The sequence below is a fragment of the Odontesthes bonariensis genome, chromosome 19 (assembly GCF_027942865.1).
Source record: "Odontesthes bonariensis isolate fOdoBon6 chromosome 19, fOdoBon6.hap1, whole genome shotgun sequence".
Taxonomy (NCBI): Eukaryota; Metazoa; Chordata; class Actinopteri; order Atheriniformes; family Atherinopsidae; genus Odontesthes; species Odontesthes bonariensis.
In genome coordinates this window covers 1,325,144-1,349,143 of record NC_134524.1, presented here as the reverse complement: position 1 = coordinate 1,349,143, position 24,000 = coordinate 1,325,144, and the positions used below count along the sequence as shown (strand labels likewise).

Genomic DNA, 24,000 nt, shown 5'->3' with positions numbered 1-24,000 from the left:
AGGGTCACACCAACAGCTCCACCCAACAGAGCATCTAACACAGCTCCATCTAACACAGCTCCATCTAACACAGCTCCATCTAACACAGCTCCACCCAACAGAGCATCTAACACAGCTCCATCTAACACAGCTCCATCTAACACAGTTCCATCTAACACAGCTCCACCCAACAGAGCATCTAACACAGCTCCATCTAACACAGCTCCATCTAACACAGCTCCATCTAACACAGCTCCACCCAACAGAGCATCTAACACAGCTCCATCTAACACAGCTCCATCTAACACAGCTCCATCTAACACAGCTCCACCCAACAGAGCATCTAACACAGCTCCACCCAACAGAGCATCTAACACAGCTCCATCTAACACAGCTCCATCTAACACAGCTCCATCTAACACAGCTCCACCCAACAGAGCTCCATCTAACACAGCTCCATCTAACACAGCTCCACCCAACAGAGCATCTAACACAGCTCCATCTAACACAGCTCCATCTAACACAGCTCCATCTAACACAGCTCCACCCAACAGAGCTCCATCTAACACAGCTCCACCCAACAGAGCTCCATCTAACACAGCTCCACCCAACAGAGCTCCATCTAACACAGCTCCATCTAACACAGCTCCACCCAACAGAGCTCCATCTAACACAGCTCCACCCAACAGAGCATCTAACACAGCTCCATCTAACACAGCTCCACCCAACAGAGCATCTAACACAGCTCCACCCAACAGAGCATCTAACACAGCTCCATCTAACACAGCTCCACCCAACAGAGCATCTAACACAGCTCCATCTAACACAGCTCCACCCAACAGAGCATCTAACACAGCTCCATCTAACACAGCTCCACCCAACAGAGCATCTAACACAGCTCCATCTAACACAGCTCCACCCAACAGAGCATCTAACACAGCTCCACCCAACAGAGCATCTAACACAGCTCCACCTAACACAGCTCCATCTAACACAGCTCCATCTAACACAGCTCCATCTAACACAGCTTCAGAAGAGTTCAATAGAACAGAAAACGACATTAAGGATAAAAGAGCTCAGAGCAGATATTCACTTTAAAGCTGCTCAGAACTGAACTAACTCTGGTTCTGACTCAGATTCTGGGTTTATGTTCATGTTGGAACATGTTTCAGTGAATCTCTGCAGCTGTTACCATGGAAACATCTGCAGATATTCACTTTAAAGCTGCTCAGAACTGAACTAACTCTGGTTCTGCCTCAGATTCTGGGTTTATGTTCATGTTGGAACATGTTTCAGTGAATCTCTGCAGCTGTTACCATGGAAACATCTGCAGATATTCACTTTAAAGCTGCTCAGAACTGAACTAACTCTGCTTCTGCCTCAGATTCTGGGTTTATGTTCATGTTGGAACATGTTTCAGTGAATCTCTGCAGCTGTTACCATGGAAACATCTGCAGATATTCACTTTAAAGCTGCTCAGAACTGAACTAACTCTGGTTCTGCCTCAGATTCTGGGTTTATGTTCATGTTGGAACATGTTTCAGTGAATCTCTGCAGCTGTTACCATGGAAACATCTGCAGATATTCACTTTAAAGCTGCTCAGAACTGAACTAACTCTGGTTCTGCCTCAGATTCTGGGTTTATGTTCATGTTGGAACATGTTTCAGTCAATCTCTGCAGCTGTTACCATGGAAACATCTGCAGATATTCACTTTAAAGCTGCTCAGAACTGAACTAACTCTGGTTCTGCCTCAGATTCTGGGTTTATGTTCATGTTGGAACATGTTTCAGTCAATCTCTGCAGCTGTTACCATGGAAACATCTGCAGATATTCACTTTAAAGCTGCTCAGAACTGAACTAACTCTGGTTCTGCCTCAGATTCTGGGTTTATGTTCATGTTGGAACATGTTTCAGTGAATCTCTGCAGCTGTTACCATGGAAACATCTGCAGATATTCACTTTAAAGCTGCTCAGAGCTGAACTAACTCTGGTTCTGCCTCAGATTCTGGGTTTATGTTCATGTTGGAACATGTTTCAGTGAATCTCTGCAGCTGTTACCATGGAAACATCTGCAGATATTCACCTTAAAGCTGCTCAGAGCTGAACTAACTCTGGTTCTGCCTCAGATTCTGGGTTTATGTTCATGTTGGAACATGTTTCAGTGAATCTCTGCAGCTGTTTCCTGACTTTGAATCAACTTTCAGTTCCAGAGAAAGGAGCCTCAGGAACTACGTCAGACTGCTCCATGTTTGGGTGCAGGAGGAGGAACTTCATGCTTGTTTGGATTTTTCCTCGGTGAAAACACAATTTTCACTTTGCAGAGCTTTTAATGATATAATCATCATTTGACCCCAGATCTTTATTCCTGAAAATCACTCCAACTCCAACCGACTGGTTTCACAGGCCGGAGTGAAAGAGACGAAGATGTTTCAGACGAGGATGTTTCAGACGAAGATGTTTCAGACGAAGATGTTTCAGACGAGGATGTTTCAGACGAAGATGTGTCAGACGAAGATGTGTCAGACGAAGATGTTTCAGACGAGGATGTTTCAGACGAGGATGTTTCAGACGAAGATGTTTCAGACGAGGATGTTTCAGACGAAGATGTTTCAGACGAAGATGTTTCAGACGAGGATGTTTCAGACGAGGATGTTTCAGACGAGGATGTTTCAGACGAGGATGTTTCAGACGAGGATGTTTCAGACGAAGATGTTTCAGACGAGGATGTTTCAGACGAAGATGTTTCAGACGAAGATGTTTCAGACGAAGATGTTTCAGACGAAGATGTTTCAGACGAAGATGTTTCAGACGAAGATGTTTCAGACGAGGATGTTTCAGACGAGGATGTTTCAGACGAAGATGTTTCAGACGAGGATGTTTCAGACGAAGATGTTTCAGACGAAGATGTTTCAGACGAAGATGTTTCAGACGAGGATGTTTCAGACGAGGATGTTTCAGACGAAGATGTTTCAGACGAAGATGTTTCAGACGAAGATGTTTCAGACGAAGATGTTTCAGACGAAGATGTTTCAGACGAAGATGTTTCAGACGAAGATGTTTCAGACGAGGATGTTTCAGACGAAGATGTTTCAGACGAAGATGTTTCAGACGAAGATGTTTCAGACGAAGATGTTTCAGACGAAGATGTTTCAGACGAAGATGTGTCAGACGAAGATGTTTCAGACGAGGATGTTTCAGACGAGGATGTTTCAGACGAAGATGTTTCAGACGAGGATGTTTCAGACGAAGATGTTTCAGACGAGGATGTTTCAGACGAGGATGTTTCAGACGAAGATGTTTCAGACGAAGATGTTTCAGACGAAGATGTTTCAGACGAAGATGTTTCAGACGAAGATGTTTCAGACGAGGATGTTTCAGACGAAGATGTTTCAGACGAAGATGTTTCAGACGAAGATGTTTCAGACGAGGATGTTTCAGACGAAGATGTTTCAGACGAAGATGTGTCAGACGAAGATGTTTCAGACGAGGATGTTTCAGACGAAGATGTTTCAGACGAAGATGTGTCAGACGAAGATGTTTCAGACGAGGATGTTTCAGACGAAGATGTTTCAGACGAAGATGTTTCAGACGAGGATGTTTCAGACGAAGATGTTTCAGACGAAGATGTTTCAGACGAGGATGTTTCAGACGAAGATGTTTCAGACGAAGATGTGTCAGACGAGGATGTTTCAGACGAAGATGTTTCAGACGAAGATGTTTCAGACGAAGATGTTTCAGACGAAGATGTTTCAGACGAAGATGTTTCAGACGAGGATGTTTCAGACGAGGATGTTTCAGACGAAGATGTTTCAGACGAGGATGTTTCAGACGAAGATGTTTCAGACGAAGATGTTTCAGACGAGAATGTTTCAGACGAAGATGTTTCAGACGAGGATGTTTCAGACGAAGATGTTTCAGACGAAGATGTTTCAGACGAAGATGTTTCAGACGAGGATGTTTCAGACGAAGATGTTTCAGACGAAGATGTTTCAGACGAGGATGTTTCAGACGAGGATGTTTCAGACGAGGATGTTTCAGACGAAGATGTTTCAGACGAGGATGTTTCAGACGAAGATGTTTCAGACGAGGATGTTTCAGACGAGGATGTTTCAGACGAAGATGTTTCAGACGAAGATGTTTCAGACGAAGATGTTTCAGACGAGGATGTTTCAGACGAAGATGTTTCAGACGAGGATGTTTCAGACGAGAATGTTTCAGACGAAGATGTTTCAGACGAGGATGTTTCAGACGAAGATGTTTCAGACGAGGATGTTTCAGACGAAGATGTTTCAGACGAGGATGTTTCAGACGAAGATGTTTCAGACGAGGATGTTTCAGACGAAGATGTTTCAGACGAAGATGTTTCAGACGAAGATGTTTCAGACGAAGATGTTTCAGACGAAGATGTTTCAGACGAAGATGTTTCAGACGAAGATGTTTCAGACGAAGATGTTTCAGACGAAGATGTTTCAGACGAGGATGTTTCAGACGAAGATGTTTCAGACGAAGATGTTTCAGACGAGGATGTTTCAGACGAGGATGTTTCAGACGAAGATGTTTCAGACGAAGATGTTTCAGACGAAGATGTTTCAGACGGGGATGTTTCAGACGAAGATGTTTCAGACGAAGATGTTTCAGACGAGGATGTTTCAGACGAAGATGTTTCAGACGAGGATGTTTCAGACGAGGATGTTTCAGACGAGGATGTTTCAGACGAAGATGTTTCAGACGAAGATGTGTCAGACGAAGATGTTTCAGACGAGGATGTTTCAGACGAGGATGTTTCAGACGAAGATGTTTCAGACGAAGATTTTTCAGACGAGGATGTTTCAGACGAAGATGTTTCAGACGAAGATGTTTCAGACGAAGATGTTTCAGACGAAGATTTTTCAGACGAGGATGTTTCAGACGAAGATGTTTCAGACGAGGATGTTTCAGACGAAGATGTTTCCGACGAAGATGTTTCAGACGAAGATGTTTCAGACGAGGATGTTTCAGACGAGGATGTTTCAGACGAAGATGTTTCAGACGAGGATGTTTCAGACGAGGATGTTTCAGACGAAGATGTTTCAGACGAAGATGTTTCAGACGAGGATGTTTCAGACGAAGATGTTTCAGACGAGGATGTTTCAGACGAGGATGTTTCAGACGAAGATGTTTCAGACGAGGATGTTTCAGACGAAGATGTTTCAGACGAGGATGTTTCAGACGAAGATGTTTCAGACGAGGATGTTTCAGACGAAGATGTTTCAGACGAAGATGTTTCAGACGAAGATGTTTCAGACGAAGATGTTTCAGACGAAGATGTTTCAGACGAAGATGTTTCAGACGAGGATGTTTCAGACGAAGATGTTTCAGACGAAGATGTTTCAGACGAAGATGTTTCAGACGAAGATGTTTCAGACGAAGATGTTTCAGACGAGGATGTTTCAGACGAAGATGTTTCAGACGAAGATGTTTCAGACGAGGATGTTTCAGACGAAGATGTTCCAGACGAGGATGTTTCAGACGAAGATGTTTCAGACGAAGATGTTTCAGACGAAGATGTTTCAGACGAGGATGTTTCAGACGAGGATGTTTCAGACGAGGATGTTTCAGACGAGGATGTTTCAGACGAAGATGTTTCAGACGAAGATGTTTCAGACGAAGATGTTTCAGACGGGGATGTTTCAGACGAAGATGTTTCAGACGAAGATGTTTCAGACGAGGATGTTTCAGACGAAGATGTTTCAGACGAGGATGTTTCAGACGAGGATGTTTCAGACGAGGATGTTTCAGACGAGGATGTTTCAGACGAAGATGTTTCAGACGAAGATGTGTCAGACGAAGATGTTTCAGACGAGGATGTTTCAGACGAGGATGTTTCAGACGAAGATGTTTCAGACGAAGATTTTTCAGACGAGGATGTTTCAGACGAAGATGTTTCAGACGAAGATGTTTCAGACGAAGATGTTTCAGACGAAGATGTTTCAGACGAAGATTTTTCAGACGAGGATGTTTCAGACGAAGATGTTTCAGACGAAGATGTTTCAGACGAAGATGTTTCAGACGAGGATGTTTCAGACGAGGATGTTTCAGACGAGGATGTTTCAGACGAAGATGTTTCAGACGAAGATATTTCAGACGAAGATGTTTCAGACGAAGATGTTTCAGACGAGGATGTTTCAGACGAAGATGTTTCAGACGAAGATTTTTCAGACGAGGATGTTTCAGACGAAGATGTTTCAGACGAAGATGTTTCAGACGAGGATGTTTCAGACGAGGATGTTTCAGACGAAGATGTTTCAGACGAAGATGTTTCAGACGAGGATGTTTCAGACGAGGATGTTTCAGACGAGGATGTTTCAGACGAAGATGTTTCAGACGAAGATGTTTCAGACGAGGATGTTTCAGACGAAGATGTTTCAGACGAGGATGTTTCAGACGAAGATGTTTCAGACGAGGATGTTTCAGACGAAGATGTTTCAGACGAAGATGTTTCAGACGAGGATGTTTCAGACGAAGATGTTTCAGACGAGGATGTTTCAGACGAAGATGTTTCAGACGAAGATGTTTCAGACGAGGATGTTACAGACGAGGATGTGTCAGACGAGGATGTTTCAGACGAAGATGTTTCAGACGAAGATGTTTCAGACGAAGATGTTTCAGACGAGGATGTGTCAGACGAAGATGTTTCAGACGAAGATGTTTCAGACGAAGATGTTTCAGACGAGGATGTTTCAGACGAAGATGTTTCAGACGAAGATGTTTCAGACGAAGATGTTTCAGACGAAGATTTTTCAGACGAGGATGTTTCAGACGAAGATGTTTCAGACGAGGATGTTTCAGACGAAGATGTTTCAGACGAAGATGTTTCAGACGAGGATGTTTCAGACGAAGATGTTTCAGACGAAGATGTTTCAGACGAAGATGTTTCAGACGAGGATGTTTCAGACGAGGATGTTTCAGACGAAGATGTTTCAGACGAAGATGTTTCAGACGAGGATGTTTCAGACGAAGATGTTTCAGACGAAGATGTTTCAGACGAAGATGTTTCAGACGAGGATGTTTCAGACGAGGATGTTTCAGACGAAGATGTTTCAGACGAAGATGTTTCAGACGAGGATGTTTCAGACGAAGATGTTTCAGACGAAGATGTTTCAGACGAGGATGTTTCAGACGAAGATGTTTCAGACGAAGATGTTTCAGACGAGGATGTTTCAGACGAGGATGTTTCAGACGAAGATGTTTCAGACGAAGATGTTTCAGACGAAGATGTTTCAGACGAAGATGTTTCAGACGAGGATGTTTCAGACGAAGATGTTTCAGACGAAGATTTTTCAGACGAGGATGTTTCAGACGAAGATGTTTCAGACGAAGATGTTTCAGACGAAGATGTTTCAGACGAAGATGTTTCAGACGAAGATGTTTCAGACGAGGATGTTTCAGACGAAGATGTTTCAGACGAGGATGTTTCAGACGAAGATGTTTCAGACGAAGATGTTTCAGACGAGGATGTTTCAGACGAGGATGTTTCAGACGAAGATGTTTCAGACGAAGATGTTTCAGACGAAGATGTTTCAGACGAGGATGTTTCAGACGAGGATGTTTAAGACGAAGATGTTTAAGACGAAGATGTTTCAGACGAAGATGTTTAAGACGAAGATGTTTCAGACGAAGATGTTTCAGACGAAGATGTTTAAGACGAAGATGTTTCAGACGAAGATGTTTAAGACGAAGATGTTTAAGACGAAGATGTTTAAGACGAAGATGTTTCAGACGAAGATGTTTCAGACGAAGATGTTTCAGACGAAGATGTTTCAGACGAGGATGTTTCAGACGAAGATGTTTCAGACGAAGATGTTTCAGACGAAGATGTTTCAGACGAGGATGTTTCAGACGAGGATGTTTCAGACGAAGATGTTTCAGACGAAGATGTTTCAGACGAGGATGTTTCAGACGAAGATGTTTCAGACGAAGATGTTTCAGACGAGGATGTTTCAGACGAAGATGTTTCAGACGAAGATGTTTCAGACGAGGATGTTTCAGACGAGGATGTTTCAGACGAAGATGTTTCAGACGAAGATGTTTCAGACGAAGATGTTTCAGACGAAGATGTTTCAGACGAGGATGTTTCAGACGAAGATGTTTCAGACGAAGATTTTTCAGACGAGGATGTTTCAGACGAAGATGTTTCAGACGAAGATGTTTCAGACGAAGATGTTTCAGACGAAGATGTTTCAGACGAAGATGTTTCAGACGAGGATGTTTCAGACGAAGATGTTTCAGACGAAGATGTTTCAGACGAGGATGTTTCAGACGAGGATGTTTCAGACGAAGATGTTTCAGACGAAGATGTTTCAGACGAAGATGTTTCAGACGAGGATGTTTCAGACGAGGATGTTTAAGACGAAGATGTTTAAGACGAAGATGTTTCAGACGAAGATGTTTAAGACGAAGATGTTTCAGACGAAGATGTTTCAGACGAAGATGTTTAAGACGAAGATGTTTCAGACGAAGATGTTTAAGACGAAGATGTTTAAGACGAAGATGTTTAAGACGAAGATGTTTCAGACGAAGATGTTTCAGACGAAGATGTTTCAGACGAAGATGTTTCAGACGAGGATGTTTCAGACGAAGATGTTTCAGACGAGGATGAAGTGATTAAAGCTGGAGAGAATAAAGACGTGTGGAGATGAGATCAGAAATCAGTCCTGATTGTGGAGAAACATTTTATTCAAGGATGCAGAACATTTATTCTTCTGTAGAAGGCAGATGTTTACATCTGTTTACAGATGTTATTTATAGATGTGTGCACATCTGTTTAACATGGACAGAGGGAAGGTAACAGCTGCAGATGTGAACGTCTTTTCACAGATGTTTGCACGTCTGTTTACAAATGTTATTTAGATATTTGTACGTCTGTTTACAGATGTTATTTACAGATGTTTGCACATCTGTTTACAGATGTTATTTACAGATGTGTGCATGTCTGTTTACAGATGTTGTTTACAGTTGTTTGCACGTCTTTTTACAGATGTGTGCACATCTGTTTAACATGGACAGAGGGAGGAGTCACAGCTACAGATGTGAACGTCTTTTTACAGATGTTTGCACGTCTGTTTACAGATGTTATTTACAGATATTTGCACGTCCGTTTACAGATGTTATTTACAGATGTTTGCACGTCTGTTTACAGATGTTTGCACGTCCGTTTACAGATGTTATTTACAGATGTGTGCACGTCTGTTTACAGATGTTGTTTACAGATGTTGTTTACAGATGTTGTTTACAGATGTTGTTTACAGTTGTTGTTTACAGTTGTTTGCACGTCTTTTTACTGATGTGTGCACATCTGTTTAACATGAGCAGAGGGAGGAGTCACAGCTGCAGATGTGAACGTCTTTTTATAGATGTTTGCTTTTCTGTTTACAGATGTGTGCACGTCTGTTTGCAGATGTTGTTTACAGATGTTTGCACGTCTGTTTGCAGATGTGTGCACGTCTGTTTGCAGATGTGCGCACGTCTGTTTGCAGATGTGTGCACGTCTATTTGCAGATGTTGTTTCCAGATGTTTGTACGTCTGTTTGCAGATGTTTGCACGTCTATTTGCAGATGTGTGCACGTCTGTTTGCAGATGTTTGCACATCTGTTCACACGCCCTCTGTGAGGTCGTCGTTGAAGTGGAGCAGGATGGCGGGCGGGAACAGGTCCCGGTCCAGTCGCAGCTGCTGGAGCTCGCCGTCCTCGTCTGCGACGCCGTTCTCGCTCAGCGTCCGGCTCATGTCCAGGACGGCGCCGCGGTGCTTCCAGGTGTAGCTGCGGGCGTGAGAGTTGTGAGGCAGGTAGCGCCGCAGGATCTCCTCCAGAGTCTCCTCTGAGCACACCTGGGGGAAACCAGGAACGGCCACGTTAGTCTGAATCCGGACTTTTTATTCCGCCGCTGTCCTCCAGTTTACCCAGAATGCACCTGCACCGAGGCCCTCACCTGCAGCGGCTGCTCCTGCGACGTCAGCGTGTTGATGACTCGTATCCACCTGGTCTTAGCCGACAGCAGCCCCACCTCGTAGCGCCGGTCCTTCCACCACGGCTCGCCGATGTCGCTGTCCCAGTCAGAGCGAGGACCGGCGGGGGGCACGTGCACGAAGCGCCCCCTGGGGGTGTAATACCTGACACAGCTGCTCAGAGGATCCACGTACCTCAGGACCTGAAGACGGGGGGGGGAAATGTAGATCTATTGTTAAATTCCTCAGATGCAGGAGCAGGAAACGGACAAACGGTTACAGTGGTAAGGTTTTATTTCTCAGGACACAAAGAACATCATCTGCTCCTCAGTAGGTGATAAAAGTCAGTGAATAAAACTTATAAAACAGCTGAACAAACCACAAGACTTCTGGAACAATGTCCTTTGGACAGACCATGTGTATATATATATATATATATATATATATATATATATATATATATATATATATATATACATTTATAATGCACATCAGCACCAACACCTCGTTCTGTCTGCCATGAATCTGATTTCATGGGAAGTTTAAACACTCACGTCTTTGGTTTTGGGGTCAAACCAGCAGCTGATGTCCTTCCCTGCACACTCCATGATGGGCAGCAGCAGGACGTCGCCTGCAGACACACATGATGTCAGTCCAACCACCCGGAGCTGTTTCTGACTCAAACTGAGTTCAGGATGGTTTGTTTAACTCTTTTTTTATAAAGTTTTTCAGGTATAAACCACATGTAAAACACAAAAAATACCCAGTATCACCAGGACACTGTCAGGGATCAGCTGTATAAGGTAACAAATTGCTGTAAAAATACGGGATATTTGGCTCAGTATTGTACCGTTTTTCATTTATACAGTTGAATACTGTAAATTCTGACATCTTTGAGGAACAAAATATTAACGGCAAGCTCCTGTAAAACCTTACGGTGAAAAGCAGTATTTATTTATTTATTTATTTATTACAGTATAATATAGTATTTTTTCTTTATCAGTTAACTTTAAATCAGACTTGATCTTCAGCCGTTTAATAGTTCATCTGAGCAAAATAAAAAATGTAATTAAATCTCAAACAAAATAGGCCTCAGTGGGTTTTTTTACCATGTATCTAAAGGGCGGTTTATGGTCGGAAACCAGGTCGTGTGTGTCGCAGTTAACGCAGACATGCCCCCCCCCTTACGCAGACACTCTGGTGCACCTCCCCAAAATTGTAAAGTTATGGCTGTTTTAACTGCCCTTGCGCTTGTGTTACTGGCTCAAGACGTTTATGCTTCATTTTGCTTTGTCGGCGCTTGCGTGTGCTGCGTGGCGATTCACCGCCAGGACAGTAGGTGGAGCAGCGGGTTTTTTCAATGACAAACCTACTACAATGAAGGAAATTCACGGCCAGGAGCTCTTCGGCAAGTCTCTCTTTGAGTGGATTCATCATAGACATAATATATTATATATATTATGTCTATGGGATTCATGCTTCTTCTTCTTCGCTTTCTACCTCTGCGTTTGAAAACAGCGGTCTTTTATTAGGGGATGAAACCGGAAGATGAACACGCCGCCGGATGTGATGTAGATAGTGGCTTGTTTATTTTCTTTTTTTTTAATTGAACGTTTGTTACAGATAGTATTTTCATAGAATGAATAACTGTATATCTGTACATGTGCAGATAGGGCTGGGAGATAAAACGATAACGATAGCTATCGATGAATAACTTTTCCTCGAAAGAGATATGAAACATGGTCGATATACTTTTCCATAGATTCCATTCGTCCATCTTTTGACAGACAACACGAACAGCCAATCAGAACGAGAGTTGCACCGCGCTGAACCAATCACGTGGCTGGAATAGGGCCATGCTAGCAACTAGCCGGCTGGACTAGATAGTGGCTTGTGCTCGCGTCCAGAGTGGATACTCTATAGCTCTGCTCGGGTCTGGCGTCTTGCGTGAAGTTTAGAAAATTGAGGTGACACACGCAAGCACGCAAGGGGGGGCTTGCAACCGCGCAAGGGCTTGTGTTGTGTCTTGCGTTTTGTCTTGCGTCTTGCGTTGTGTCTTGCGTTACCGACTATAAACCAGGCTTTACCCACAGACAGTGCCGCAGATATCGTCGCAGGGAGGAGAGAAAGGAGGCCTCTGATTGGTCAACTCTACATCCGCTCTACACTATGCTTATTTCCGGTTTGCTAACCGGCTAATGGTGACGCTAACCGTGCTAACCGTGACGATTCTTTGGCCTCTCTGCCAGCTCCAGTAGTAGCAATATTTCTTCTATTTCTAGATCGATCAGCTGCATCTCAATCAAAGTGCGCATTCGTCCAGTCGCCATTGTTGTTGAATGACCTCCGTAACCGGAAGAGAAACACGCCACCCACCACACCCATAGCGCAGACCGCGCTTCAAAATTGGGCATAAATCAAAAATAACTGCGTCATGTCTGCGACACACTGCTGCGAGAGTATACACGGCCCTTTAAGCTCTTACTTAAATTGACCTTGGAATGTCATGATTTGTTTTCGATGTCCGATGAGTGCAGACTAACATATTTGTTTAGCGAAAAAGTGTTTTATTTAGCCCAATATGTTTTGGAAGCTCACCAACTTTATGTCTGAGTGTGGTTGTTGTCAGTGGTGTAGTCTACGTTGAACGCAGGTATACGGCGTATACCCACCTCTTTTTTTGGTGGATTTCCGTATACCCACCTAAAATGCTCAGTATACCCACCTAAAATGCTCAGTATACCCACCTAAAATGCTCAGTATACCCACCTAAAATGCTCAGTATACCCACCTAAAATTCGTTTTTCAACATTTAGAATTGCACAGCCACGTTTCATCAACTACCACTTCTCATGGAAGCCTTGTTATAATTTAACAATACAACGACAACACTTCAGAATAGCATTCATTCGGAAATTGCGGCAGTCAGTCAATCTCCCAGCGATTCACAGTTGTTTGACAATAACGTCCCATAGAAACTCTTCTTCTTTGTATTAGTTGAAAGCGGTGATTCTCTAACGCACAACAGCGCGCCCTATAGGAGTGGAAGGTGGAAAACTAAAATGGATTTGTGTGTATATATATTTTTTTATGTATATTACATATATAAACGAATGTAATACACATATATATATTACAATTAATTAATTCTGACAGCCCTTGTGTATATATATATATATAAAACAACCTCTCTCAAGATGTGATGGTGTTCTGCTGCTTTAAAACAATCACTCTGTTAGGCCTCGCTCTATGAGGGATGAGTACAAAGATTAAGTGCCACAGGGAGTCCCATTGCCACTGAGATACACAGCACACAGTCCACACAATCAAAGTGAGTTTATGATGTCCCTCATCCTGTCCCTCATGCATGCAAGGGGCAGGTAAGTGCAAAGCTGCGACCCCACAAACATGTTTGTCCCTTAACACAGCATTATAAATGTGCTGTTACCAGAATGGCAATGACCAAGTCGTAGTGCATTATTAAAAGCCCTGTGTTATGTCATAGTATTGTAGTACTATGGTACTTAACTTTTCAATGACTATTACAGCGCGCCACTGGAGGTACGGCGTGCATTAAGGGGCTACTATTGGTCCCGAGGGGTCCCGACCCCTAGTTTGGTACCACGGGCCTATGACTGGCCAACTATACAGTATACCCACCTCAAAAAGGTAGACTACACCACTGGTTGTTGTCTACTGAGGACCGTATACGTTGGATTAGCAATTATGGAGATGTTCTTTTGACTATTTTTAATTTTTTTAATTTAACCTTTATTTAACCAGATAAAAGCCCATTGAGATCAGGATCTCTATTGCTTTTTATTACTTATGGTGTGTCTTGTAAGCCCATGTGGGCTGGGCACCTTTTTGGTGCATGACACCGTTTAACAAATTAATAAAACTTAGAAACAAAAACTATTTAAGATTGAGGACACAATAACGAGAAGAATTAGTTTTCATCCGGACTCTCAAACTGAAAGCACCAAACTAGACAGACCAGTAGTTTACTGTAATTTAACAGGATATTTTGTTACAGTGCATATATATATATATATATATATATATATATATACAGTATACATATATATATACTGTATATGTGAACATGTGTGAAATAACACAGAAGTGGAATCAACCGGGATGCCAAGTTTCAACCGAAGCTGCTTATTACTGTACAAGTGGAAAAAGTCCCAAAAACTCCGAAGCTGAGGGCCAGAGAAGGTGACCCAGAGTCCCGTCGTATAATTTGCATTTATCACAGGTAGCAGAAACAGAGGGAACATCCTGTTCAGTTTGGTCTCAGAGAAATGTAACCGGTGAACAGAGGTGTCAAGTAACGAAGTACAAATACTTCGTTACTGTACTTAAGTACACTTTTTAAGTATCTGTACTTTACTCCATTACTTATTTTTCTGCCTACTTCCGACTTCTACTCATTACATTTTCACACAAGTATCTGTACTTTCTATTCCTTACATTTTCAAAACAAACAGCCTCGTTACTCTTGGCTTCAGTTTAATGTTTATGTATTTCACGTCATGTGTGTCATCCAATACAGATCAGTGGCGCCATCCACACCTAGTGAGAACGAGTGTAATTGGATGAATAATATAACGCAAACACTCATCGGTTAGGCTATTCGTCAAATTTGTGCTGACACACAAGGAAATCGTCATTCGTCAGAAGCAAGCAGGTGTTCTACAAACTGCAAACGCAAAGCTGCGCGAAGTGTGTGCCACGCCACAATGTGGGATTCAGAAAAAGATGGCGAAATGTCTGAAAGGTCGGACACAGGCGAGAGCGTATCGGGAGATGGAGACGGAGACCAACAAGACCTTCCTCATCCTTGGCCCAATGTTTTTTTTTATTTAAAGGTTACTTTATACTTTTATACTTTAAGTAGGTTTTGGAGCACATACTTTTTCACTTTTACTTGAGTAAAGAGGTCAAGTTGATACTTCAACTTTTACCAGAGTGTTTTTAAACTGCAGTAATATACTTCAACTTAAGTAACAAATGTGTGTACTTTTGACACCACTGCCGGTGAATGACTTTAAAGTGAATAAATCTGGCATTGATACCCAGGCTTCTTTGATATGGAGGGAAGGGGCTGCCAGACTGAAAAGGTGAACAAAGTGAGGGATCAAGCGTTTGGAGGTTTGGACATGAGGTCATAAAAGATGTGGTGCTCAGGCAAAGTTTCAAAGGGAGGGATCGACTGCCTAACAACATTTCTGACTTGCAATTATGGGAACAAATGGCTGGAAGGGAATGTTTGCTGTGACAGGGAGCTGCTGCCTGCAGCCCGAGCAGCTGAGCTCAGCCACAGCAGCGCAGAGGGACACAGAAGCTGTGCGTCATTACGCAAAGGAACCGTTCAAACTCCAGGTGAAAGACACATAAACCGCTCAAATGTGGAAACAGTTCAGTGGTTTACCTTTAAAACCCTCCACACACACACACACACAGACCTGATACACCCCCCACACTCCGTTAATAAACAAATAAACAAATAAATAAAGCCGTTCACCTTCCAGGCGGCTCATCAGCGGGCTCAGGTCGCACACTTTACCCAGGAACGACACCCAGAAGTCGGCCGCGGTGTTGTGCGCTGCCACCTGGGAGGGGGTGAAGTACCGCGGCCGCTGCATCTCCTGAGGACGGAAAACACGCCGAATCACGAATCTGGAGCCACGAAAGCGTCCAAAGAGCTCCGAGTCAGCCCTGTTTTTGCGTTACTATGGCAACAAGGAGCAGGTGAGCGGACGTCCCGGTTCCCTGAACGCATGCGCAGCTGTGAGCTGTGTTCCGTGAATGATTTCTCTGTTCAAAAGGATAAATCAGCAGCAAATTACAGTTTGAGGAATCTTATCTAATCCTGTTTATGTTTCCATGGTAACAGGAAGCAGCTGATTCACTGAAACATGTTCCAACATGAACATAAACCCAGAATCTGAGGCAGAACCAGAGTTAGTTCAGTTCTGAGCAGCTTTAAAGTGAATATCTGCAGATGTTTCCATGGTAACGGCTGCAGAGATTCACTGAAACATGTTCCAACATGAACATAAACCCAGAATCTGAGGCAGAACCAGAGTTAGTTCAGTTCTGAGCAGCTTTAAAGTGAATATCTGCAGATGTTTCCATGGTAACAGCTGCAGAGATTCACTGAAACATGTTCCAACATGAACATAAACCCAGAATCTGAGGCAGAACCAGAGTTAGTTCAGTTCTGAGCAGCTTTAAAGTGAATATCTGCAGATGTTTCCATGGTAACAGCTGCAGAGATTCACTGAAACATGTTCCAACATGAACATAAACCCAGAATCTGAGGCAGAACCAGAGTTAGTTCAGTTCTGAGCAGCTTTAAAGTGAATATCTGCAGATGTTTCCATGGTAACAGCTGCAGAGATTCACTGAAACATGTTCCAACATGAACATAAACCCAGAATCTGAGGCAGAACCAGAGTTAGTTCAGTTCTGAGCAGCTTTAAAGTGAATATCTGCTCTGAGCTCTTTTATCCTTAATGTCGTTTTCTGTTCTATTGAACTCTTCTGAAGCTGTGTTAGATGGAGCTGTGTTAGATGGAGCTGTGTTAGATGGAGCTGTGTTAGATGGAGCTGTGTTAGATGGAGCTGTGTTAGGTGGAGCTGTGTTAGATGGAGCTGTGTTAGATGGAGCTGTGTTAGATGGAGCTGTGTTAGATGGAGCTCTGTTAGATGGAGCTGTGTTAGATGGAGCTCTGTTAGATGGAGCTGTGTTAGATGGAGCTCTGTTAGATGGAGCTGTGTTAGATGGAGCTGTGTTAGATGCTCTGTTGGGTGGAGCTGTGTTAGATGGAGCTGTGTTAGATGCTCTGTTGGGTGGAGCTGTGTTAGATGGAGCTCTGTTAGATGGAGCTGTGTTAGATGCTCTGTTGGGTGGAGCTGTGTTAGATGGAGCTGTGTTAGATGGAGCTGTGTTAGATGGAGCTGTGTTAGATGGAGCTGTGTTAGATGCTCTGTTGGGTGGAGCTGTTGGTGTGACCCTCGGCGTATTTGCTGCATTCTTTGGGGAAGTTCACCGAGGATCGCTTCCCTCCTCGGAGGAAAAGGGAAGCTGTGACCATCTGAGGATTTTTTTAAACTGAATTTCTTATATTAATTTGACTCTTTTGGTAACTGAAAGCAGTTTTAAACGTAAATGTAGAAAAAAGTTGAAACTATGAAGCTGTTTTTCACAGATGCAGCTAAAGAAATGGGAACAGATGATGTGTCTCTGTGACAGGCTGCTGGGAACAAAGTGCCTAAAGATCCAGTTTTAAACGGCTTCTTTGCTAAGTTGGACCCAACACTGGTTCATCCCTTGAGTTAGGAGCCTTTTTCCTGCCTGAATGGTTCACAGCTCAGAGTTAAGTGGCTGAACAAAGTAAAACAGCTGATCAGGACACTTTAAAGGTTCCAGGAACAGAAGGAAATCAGGACTCAGGCTGGGTCTTTAAGGAAAGTTCATCTTCTAACGGGGAGGAGAGCTTCTGTCTCATCTGGGTTTATCTCACTAAAATCAGAATCAGATTCCTGCTAAAGGTGTGAGGTTAACAAATCAAAGTTCTTACATTTGCAGCGAGGAAGAATATATTTATTGCAGTGGATTAGCAATAAGGAACCAAATGTTAAGGACGGCATAAAGTGCTGTTTGAGTTGGTGCCTCTGGAATACTCGACTTGCGAATCAAATTCAAACTCCAACCAATTTTTTTGAAGTTTGGAAACCTTATTTGAATTACTTGGACCCAAATGTATCTTCCATTCTTTTACAGGGATTCTGTGGCAGGCCATAATAACGGGACACACTGTGTGCAGCCATTTTTCTTTTCTTTTATTTACCCATGTATGTGCTTCTTTTTTACTGTCTTTATCGATATGGATACTGATTGTGTGTAACTGAGTCATTGTGTGTTGTGTTGGAGTTTGGTGTTTGTTTACGTTGGAAAATGAATAAACACATTTAAATAAATAAATCAGAATCAGAAAAGATTTTATTGCCAAGTAATTTTCACATCACGAGGAATTTCGCCTGGTCAGTTTGGTGCAATAATAATAATAATAATAATAAAAAAAAAATATATATATATATATATATATATATATATTTATTTTTTTTATTTTTTTTATTATTATTTATTTATTTCTTATTATTATGTCTTATTATTATTATTTTATTGCACCAAACTGACCAGGCGAAATTCCTCGTGATGTGAAAATGACTTGGCAATAAAATCTTTTCTGATTCTGATTTTTTTATTTAAATGTGTTTATTCATTTTCCTTTTTTTAAAAATATATATATATTAATATATATATATAATAAAATGTAAAATAATAAAAATATATGTACAAAGTATAAGTTATTAGTATTAGTAAAACATTGCATTTATAACTCACAGGGACAGGCTGTGGGTGAGTTCTCCTACATTTTAAACCCATCACCTTTTTAAAATCCCAATATATTAAAAAAAAAAAAATATATATATATATATATATATATATATATATATATATTATTTATTTATTTTTATTATTATTTATTTATTTATTATTATTTCTTCTTATTATTTTATTGCACCAAACTGAGCAGGCGAAATTCCTCGTGATGTGAAAATGACTTGGCAATAAAATCTATTCTGATTTATTTATTTTTTTAGATGCATTTATTCATTTTCCTTTTATATATATATATATATATATATATATATATATATATATATAATAAAATGTAAAATAATAAAAATATATGCACAAAGTATTAATGAAATAGTGCATTTATAACACACAGGGAAAGGCTGTGGGTTAGTTCTCCTACATGTTAAACCCATCACCTTTTTAAAATCCCAATATAATTCAATATTATTCCAAACCTATCGGGCGAAGCAGTGATGAGCTGTTTGAGTGCAGAAGTTTCTGTAAAACGTGTAATAACTTGGTGTAAACTGGATATTTGGGCTCCAACAGACAGATGTACATTTCTTAAAGGTGTGTCTGTCTGTTCACGCCGCGTGACTCTCTCCTTCTTCTGTGGAATGTCACACACGTGGCAAAGATTCAGATCTTTTTCACGAACTTTCTGCCTTTGAAAAAAACAGGAAACAAAAAATCACTGCTACGTCGTTTCCATTTGTCGGCAGCTGATTGGCTGGCACGGAGCCGCTTTCTGTGTGCTGATTGCTCAACCTGTCCGTCAATCAAAGCTCCTGGGCTTCTCATTGGCTGGACAGGCTGGGTTACCGCTCTCATCGCCTTTGTTGACATCGGGATAACGTGATGTGCGGAAGTATCGCGAGATCTAAACAGAGGAGAAGGCTGATGGAGTGAAGACAGTTAGTCCAGAAGGAGGGAGATAAAGTAACGGTTGGCAGTCAGAACCCGGCGGTTTTTTTACGGTTTTATCAGCAGCTAACATGTCGTCCTTCTGCTTCTTCTCCATCGTGGCTCTCGCCTGCTTCTTGAGCTCCGCGCGGGCCGAACAGCGGAGGCTCTCTCCAGGTAAGGCCGCCCCGCGGTGTCCTGGGTTCGGCCAGGCGGACCACCATGACCCGATGGAGCTCCGCGGCTCCGGGTCTCTGCGCTAACTGTTCCTAATTACGCTGTTAATTACCTCCACGGCTGGTTGTGGTGTCAGGGAGCGGGTTAGGTTGGACTTTTGTTCTGTTTGAAGCAGTTTGGAGCCACTCAGAGGAGCTGTTAAACTTTTTAACTGAGCCGGAGGCTAATCAGCAGGAATTTAAGGCTCCGAGCTGCGTTTCCTGCAGCTAATGTTGCAGCTTCCTGCTGTTATTAACTGTTATTACCCGTTATTACCTGTTATTACCCGAACCTTCTCAGAATTACTGTCATCTTCAAACCAACACATGTTAAATGCTGATTAATTACAGTCTTTCAGGTTGGATTATTGTCAGTCAGTTGTAAATAAATGTGAAACATCTCACATTAATCACACATTAATGAGTTTAATACATGTATTAAAGCATTAATACATGTATTAAAGCATTAATGAAGGTCTTTGGTGTTGGAGCGTTGACAGACAGCTCCAGCTTCTGGTGGTGTTTTTACAGGGTGGATGGGAACAGATGGGCTGCATGCAGGTGTGTTGCAGGCAGGTGGGCTGCAGGTGGGCTGCAGGCAGGTGGGCTGCAGGCAGGTGGGCTGCAGGCAGGTGGGCTGCAGGCAGGTGGGCTGCAGGCAGGTGGGCTGCAGGTGGGCTGCAGGCAGGTGGGCTGCAGGCAGGTGGGCTGCAGGCAGGTGGGCTGCAGGCAGGTGGGCTGCAGGCAGGTGGGCTGCAGGTGGGCTGCAGGCAGGTGTGATGCAGGTGTATCTCTGGATGCTAGTATCTTTGGATGCCGGTATCTGTGGATGCTAGTATCTGTGGATGCCGGTTAGCCTGGAAAACCAGCGCCAACTGCTGGACGGCAAAATGTTTTGCCTGCGGTTGGGTCTGGCCTCGATCCACTTGTCATTTTGAAAATACTGCCCTGAATCTGGCAGATGGCAACTAAACCAATCACAACGCAGAGATGTGTTTTGAATCAACGCGGGCGGGCCAGAGGGTTCTGAGGGAGTGACGACAGAGCAGTGCGACGTTGGGCAGTGGAAGCGAACATAGACAAGCGAAAGCACAACAAGAAAGATGGCGGCGGCAATGGAACAGTGCTCGTTTGATTCAGCCTTGGCACACAGCCATTATAACGAACAGCCTTGCCACTCTGTATTAAGCCCCATTGTACCGGCTTTTTGGCTGCAGTTCCACCAGAATTCCACTGGGAGCGTCGGTGGAGACCAGAATGAATGGGGCCCAATGGAGCTAGATGCTACAAATGGTCAGTTTCACCTAAGTCTCCTCAAGAGCGCTCAGATTTGAATGTAGTTTCTGAGAGCTCAACATGGGTTTCAAGTAAAAAATCTACTGAACGAGTACATATATCCCTTTGATTTCTTACTGGTTGGCTTCTTGTTGTCCACAACGCGCTAGCATTGTGCTAATGACAGCTGGTCGACCAGCTATGTATGACGTCATATACACTTCAAATCCTTTTTTTAAGCAAATGAGTGGCTCTAAAAATCTAAAACTCAGCCATGGGTATTTTCTAAATATCCTCTTTCGAAAACAACATTCGAATTACTAGAGAAAAAATTATATCTTGAGATAAGGGCACGAAAGGGCGTATAGCTCCATAGGACTCCATTCATTCTGGTCTCCAAAATTGGGCGCCCCACGTGGAAAGAGGGTGGAACTGCAACCAAAATCGCCTCGTTGGAAACCGGAAATGCACCGTGAGTGGCGTATCTGTCCTATTATAGAATCTGTGCTTGGCATCAGTTTTGGAAGAGTCCCCTCCCACCAAAGCTTTCTGTCGCGCTTACTACGTCACAGTCAGTTGCGCTGATTGGTCAGAGCGTTGGCCTATAGGCACAGACGCGGTTTGAAAGACAACGGGTTGTGCTCATCAACAATGTTCCGTTGTATCCATTGATCGGTGCCAGACTAAATTAGACATCCAATCCATTTAGGCTGGTTTATCAGGCTAGATGCCGGTATCTCTGGGTGCCGGTATCTCTGGATGCCGGTATCTCTGGATGCTGGTATCTCTGGATGCTGGTATCTTTGGATGCCGGTATCTCTGGATGCTGGTATCTCTGGATGCTGGTATCTCTGGATGCCGGTATCTCTGGATGCTGGTATCTCTGGATGCTGGTATCTCTGGATGCTGGTATCTCTGGGTGCTGGTATCTGTGGATGCTGGTATCTCTGGATGCTAGTATCTCTGGATGCTGGTATCTCTGGGTGCTAGTATCTGTGGATGCTAGTATCTCTGGATGCTGGTATCTCTGGATGCTGGTATCTCTGGATGCTAGTATCTCTGGATGCTGGTATCTGTGGATGCTGGTATCTGTGGATGCTGGTATCTCTGGATGCTGGTATCTCTGGATGCTAGTATCTCTGGATGCTGGTATCTGTGGATGCTGGTATCTGTGGATGCTGGTATCTGTGGATGCTGGTATCTGTGGATGCTGGTATCTGTGGATGCTGGTATCTGTGGATGCTGGTATCTCTGGATGCTAGTATCTCTGGATGCTAGTATCTCTGGATGCTAGTATCTCTGGATGCTGGTATCTCTGGATGCTGGTATCTCTGGATGCTGGTATCTTTGGATGCTGGTATCTTTGGATGCTGGTATCTGTGGATGCTGGTATCTGTGGATGCTGGTATCTGTGGATGCTGGTATCTGTGGATGCTAGTATCTGTGGATGCTAGTATCTCTGGATGCTGGTATCTTTGGATGCTGGTATCTTTGGATGCTGGTATCTTTGGATGCTGGTATCTGTGGATGCTGGTATCTGTGGATGCTGGTATCTTTGGATGCTGGTATCTGTGGATGCTGGTATCTGTGGATGCTGGTATCTGTGGATGCTGGTATCTGTGGATGCTAGTATCTGTGGATGCTAGTATCTGTGGATCCTAGTATCTGTGGATGCCGGTATCTCTGGATGCCGGTATCTCTGGATGCCGGTATCTCTGGGTGCCGGTATCTCTGGGTGCCGGTATCTCTGGGTGCCGGTATCTCTGGGTGCCGGTATCTCTGGGTGCCGGTATCTCTGGGTGCCGGTATCTCTGGGTGCCGGTATCTCTGGGTGCCGGTATCTCTGGGTGCCGGTATCTCTGGGTGCCGGTATCTCTGGGTGCCGGTATCTCTGGGTGCCGGTATCTCTGGGTGCCGGTATCTCTGGGTGCCGGTATCTCTGGGTGCCGGTATCTCTGGATGCCGGTATCTCTGGATGCCGGTATCTCTGGATGCCGGTATCTGTGGGTGCTGGTATCTGTGGGTGCCGGTATCTCTGGATGCCGGTATCTCTGGATGCCGGTATCTCTGGATGCCGGTATCTGTGGATGCCGGTATCTCTGGATGCCGGTATCTGTGGATGCTGGTATCTGTGGATGCCGGTATCTCTGGATGCCGGTATCTCTGGATGCCGGTATCTCTGGATGCCGGTATCTCTGGATGCCGGTATCTCTGGATGCCGGTATCTCTGGATGCCGGTATCTCTGGATGCCGGTATCTCTGGATGCCGGTATCTCTGGATGCCGGTATCTCTGGATGCCGGTATCTCTGGATGCTGGTATCTGTGGATGCTAGTATCTCTGGATGCCGGTATCTCTGGATGCCGGTATCTCTGGATGCCGGTATCTCTGGATGCTGGTATCTGTGGATGCTAGTATGTTTGCAGGATGGCAGCTGGCAGTTGCAGGGAACCCTCCTCCTCAGTCACACGGACTCATGTTCGGGTGGAACAGAGGAAAGAGGAGGAGGACAAGGAGGCTTTTGTCACCCCTCCTCCTCCTCTTTCTGCCCTTTTCTCCTCAACTTCTCTGGAATTTCACTCTGAGGTGATGGGGGCGGAGCCAGGAGAGCTCCGCCCCTTTACTTCCTGTGTGATCCCCCCCTCCCCCCCCCCCCCCGAGGCCTCCTGCTGACCCGTGGTCAGCTGATTGGTCAGAGGCTCGCTGTGAGCGTGGCAACCAGCACGCCGTTTAACCACAGAGCCGTGAACTGCCAGAGTCAGAGTTCTGCTGACTGATCTCTGATCAGCTGATTGATCTCATGCTGATTGATCTCTGATCAGCTGATTGATCTCTGATCAGCTGATTGATCTATGATCTCATACTGATTGATCTCTGATCAGCTGATAAATATGTGTGTGCAGACAACCTGCTGGTGCTCACCGCGGCAACAGAGGAGACGGACGGCTTCAAGCGCTTTATGAGGACGGCCAGAGAGTTCAACTACACTGTGAAGGTGACACATGGACGCACACATGCACACACACATGCACACACACACACACGCGCTCTGTGAAAGGCTTCAGGGACTCTAAATGTCTCCAAATGTGCAGGTACTCGGGCTGGGCGAGGACTGGAAGGGGGGCGACGTGGCTCGGACGGTGGGCGGAGGTCAGAAGGTGAGATGGCTGAAGAAGGAGCTGCTCAAACACTCTGAGAAGAAGGACT

The 24,000-nt window shown here is 43.9% G+C and overlaps 2 protein-coding genes across 2 annotated transcripts in view; one reads left to right on the top strand and one right to left on the bottom strand.

The window, feature by feature from the left end:
• Positions 1-8,688: 8,688 nt before the first annotated feature.
• On the bottom strand, positions 8,689-15,681 carry cyb5d1 (cytochrome b5 domain containing 1). Its single transcript, XM_075451204.1, has 4 exons — positions 15,495-15,681; positions 10,519-10,595; positions 9,949-10,167; positions 8,689-9,847 (listed from the first exon to the last, which is right to left on the bottom strand). Exons 1-4 carry the CDS (start codon positions 15,613-15,615, stop codon positions 9,614-9,616), a joined length of 651 nt encoding a protein of 216 aa, XP_075307319.1. The 5' UTR covers positions 15,616-15,681; the 3' UTR covers positions 8,689-9,613.
• Positions 15,682-19,264: 3,583 nt separating this feature from the next.
• Positions 19,265-24,000, top strand: part of plod3 (procollagen-lysine, 2-oxoglutarate 5-dioxygenase 3) — a 17,140-nt gene continuing 12,404 nt past the window's right edge. Inside the window, exons 1-3 of the mRNA XM_075451030.1 lie at positions 19,265-19,481; positions 23,697-23,788; positions 23,886-24,000. The exon at positions 23,886-24,000 is cut by the window's right edge and continues 22 nt beyond it. Of these exons, the coding sequence (XP_075307145.1) occupies positions 19,397-19,481; positions 23,697-23,788; positions 23,886-24,000 (292 nt within the window). The 5' untranslated portion in view covers positions 19,265-19,396. The remainder of the gene's footprint in view (positions 19,482-23,696; positions 23,789-23,885) is intronic.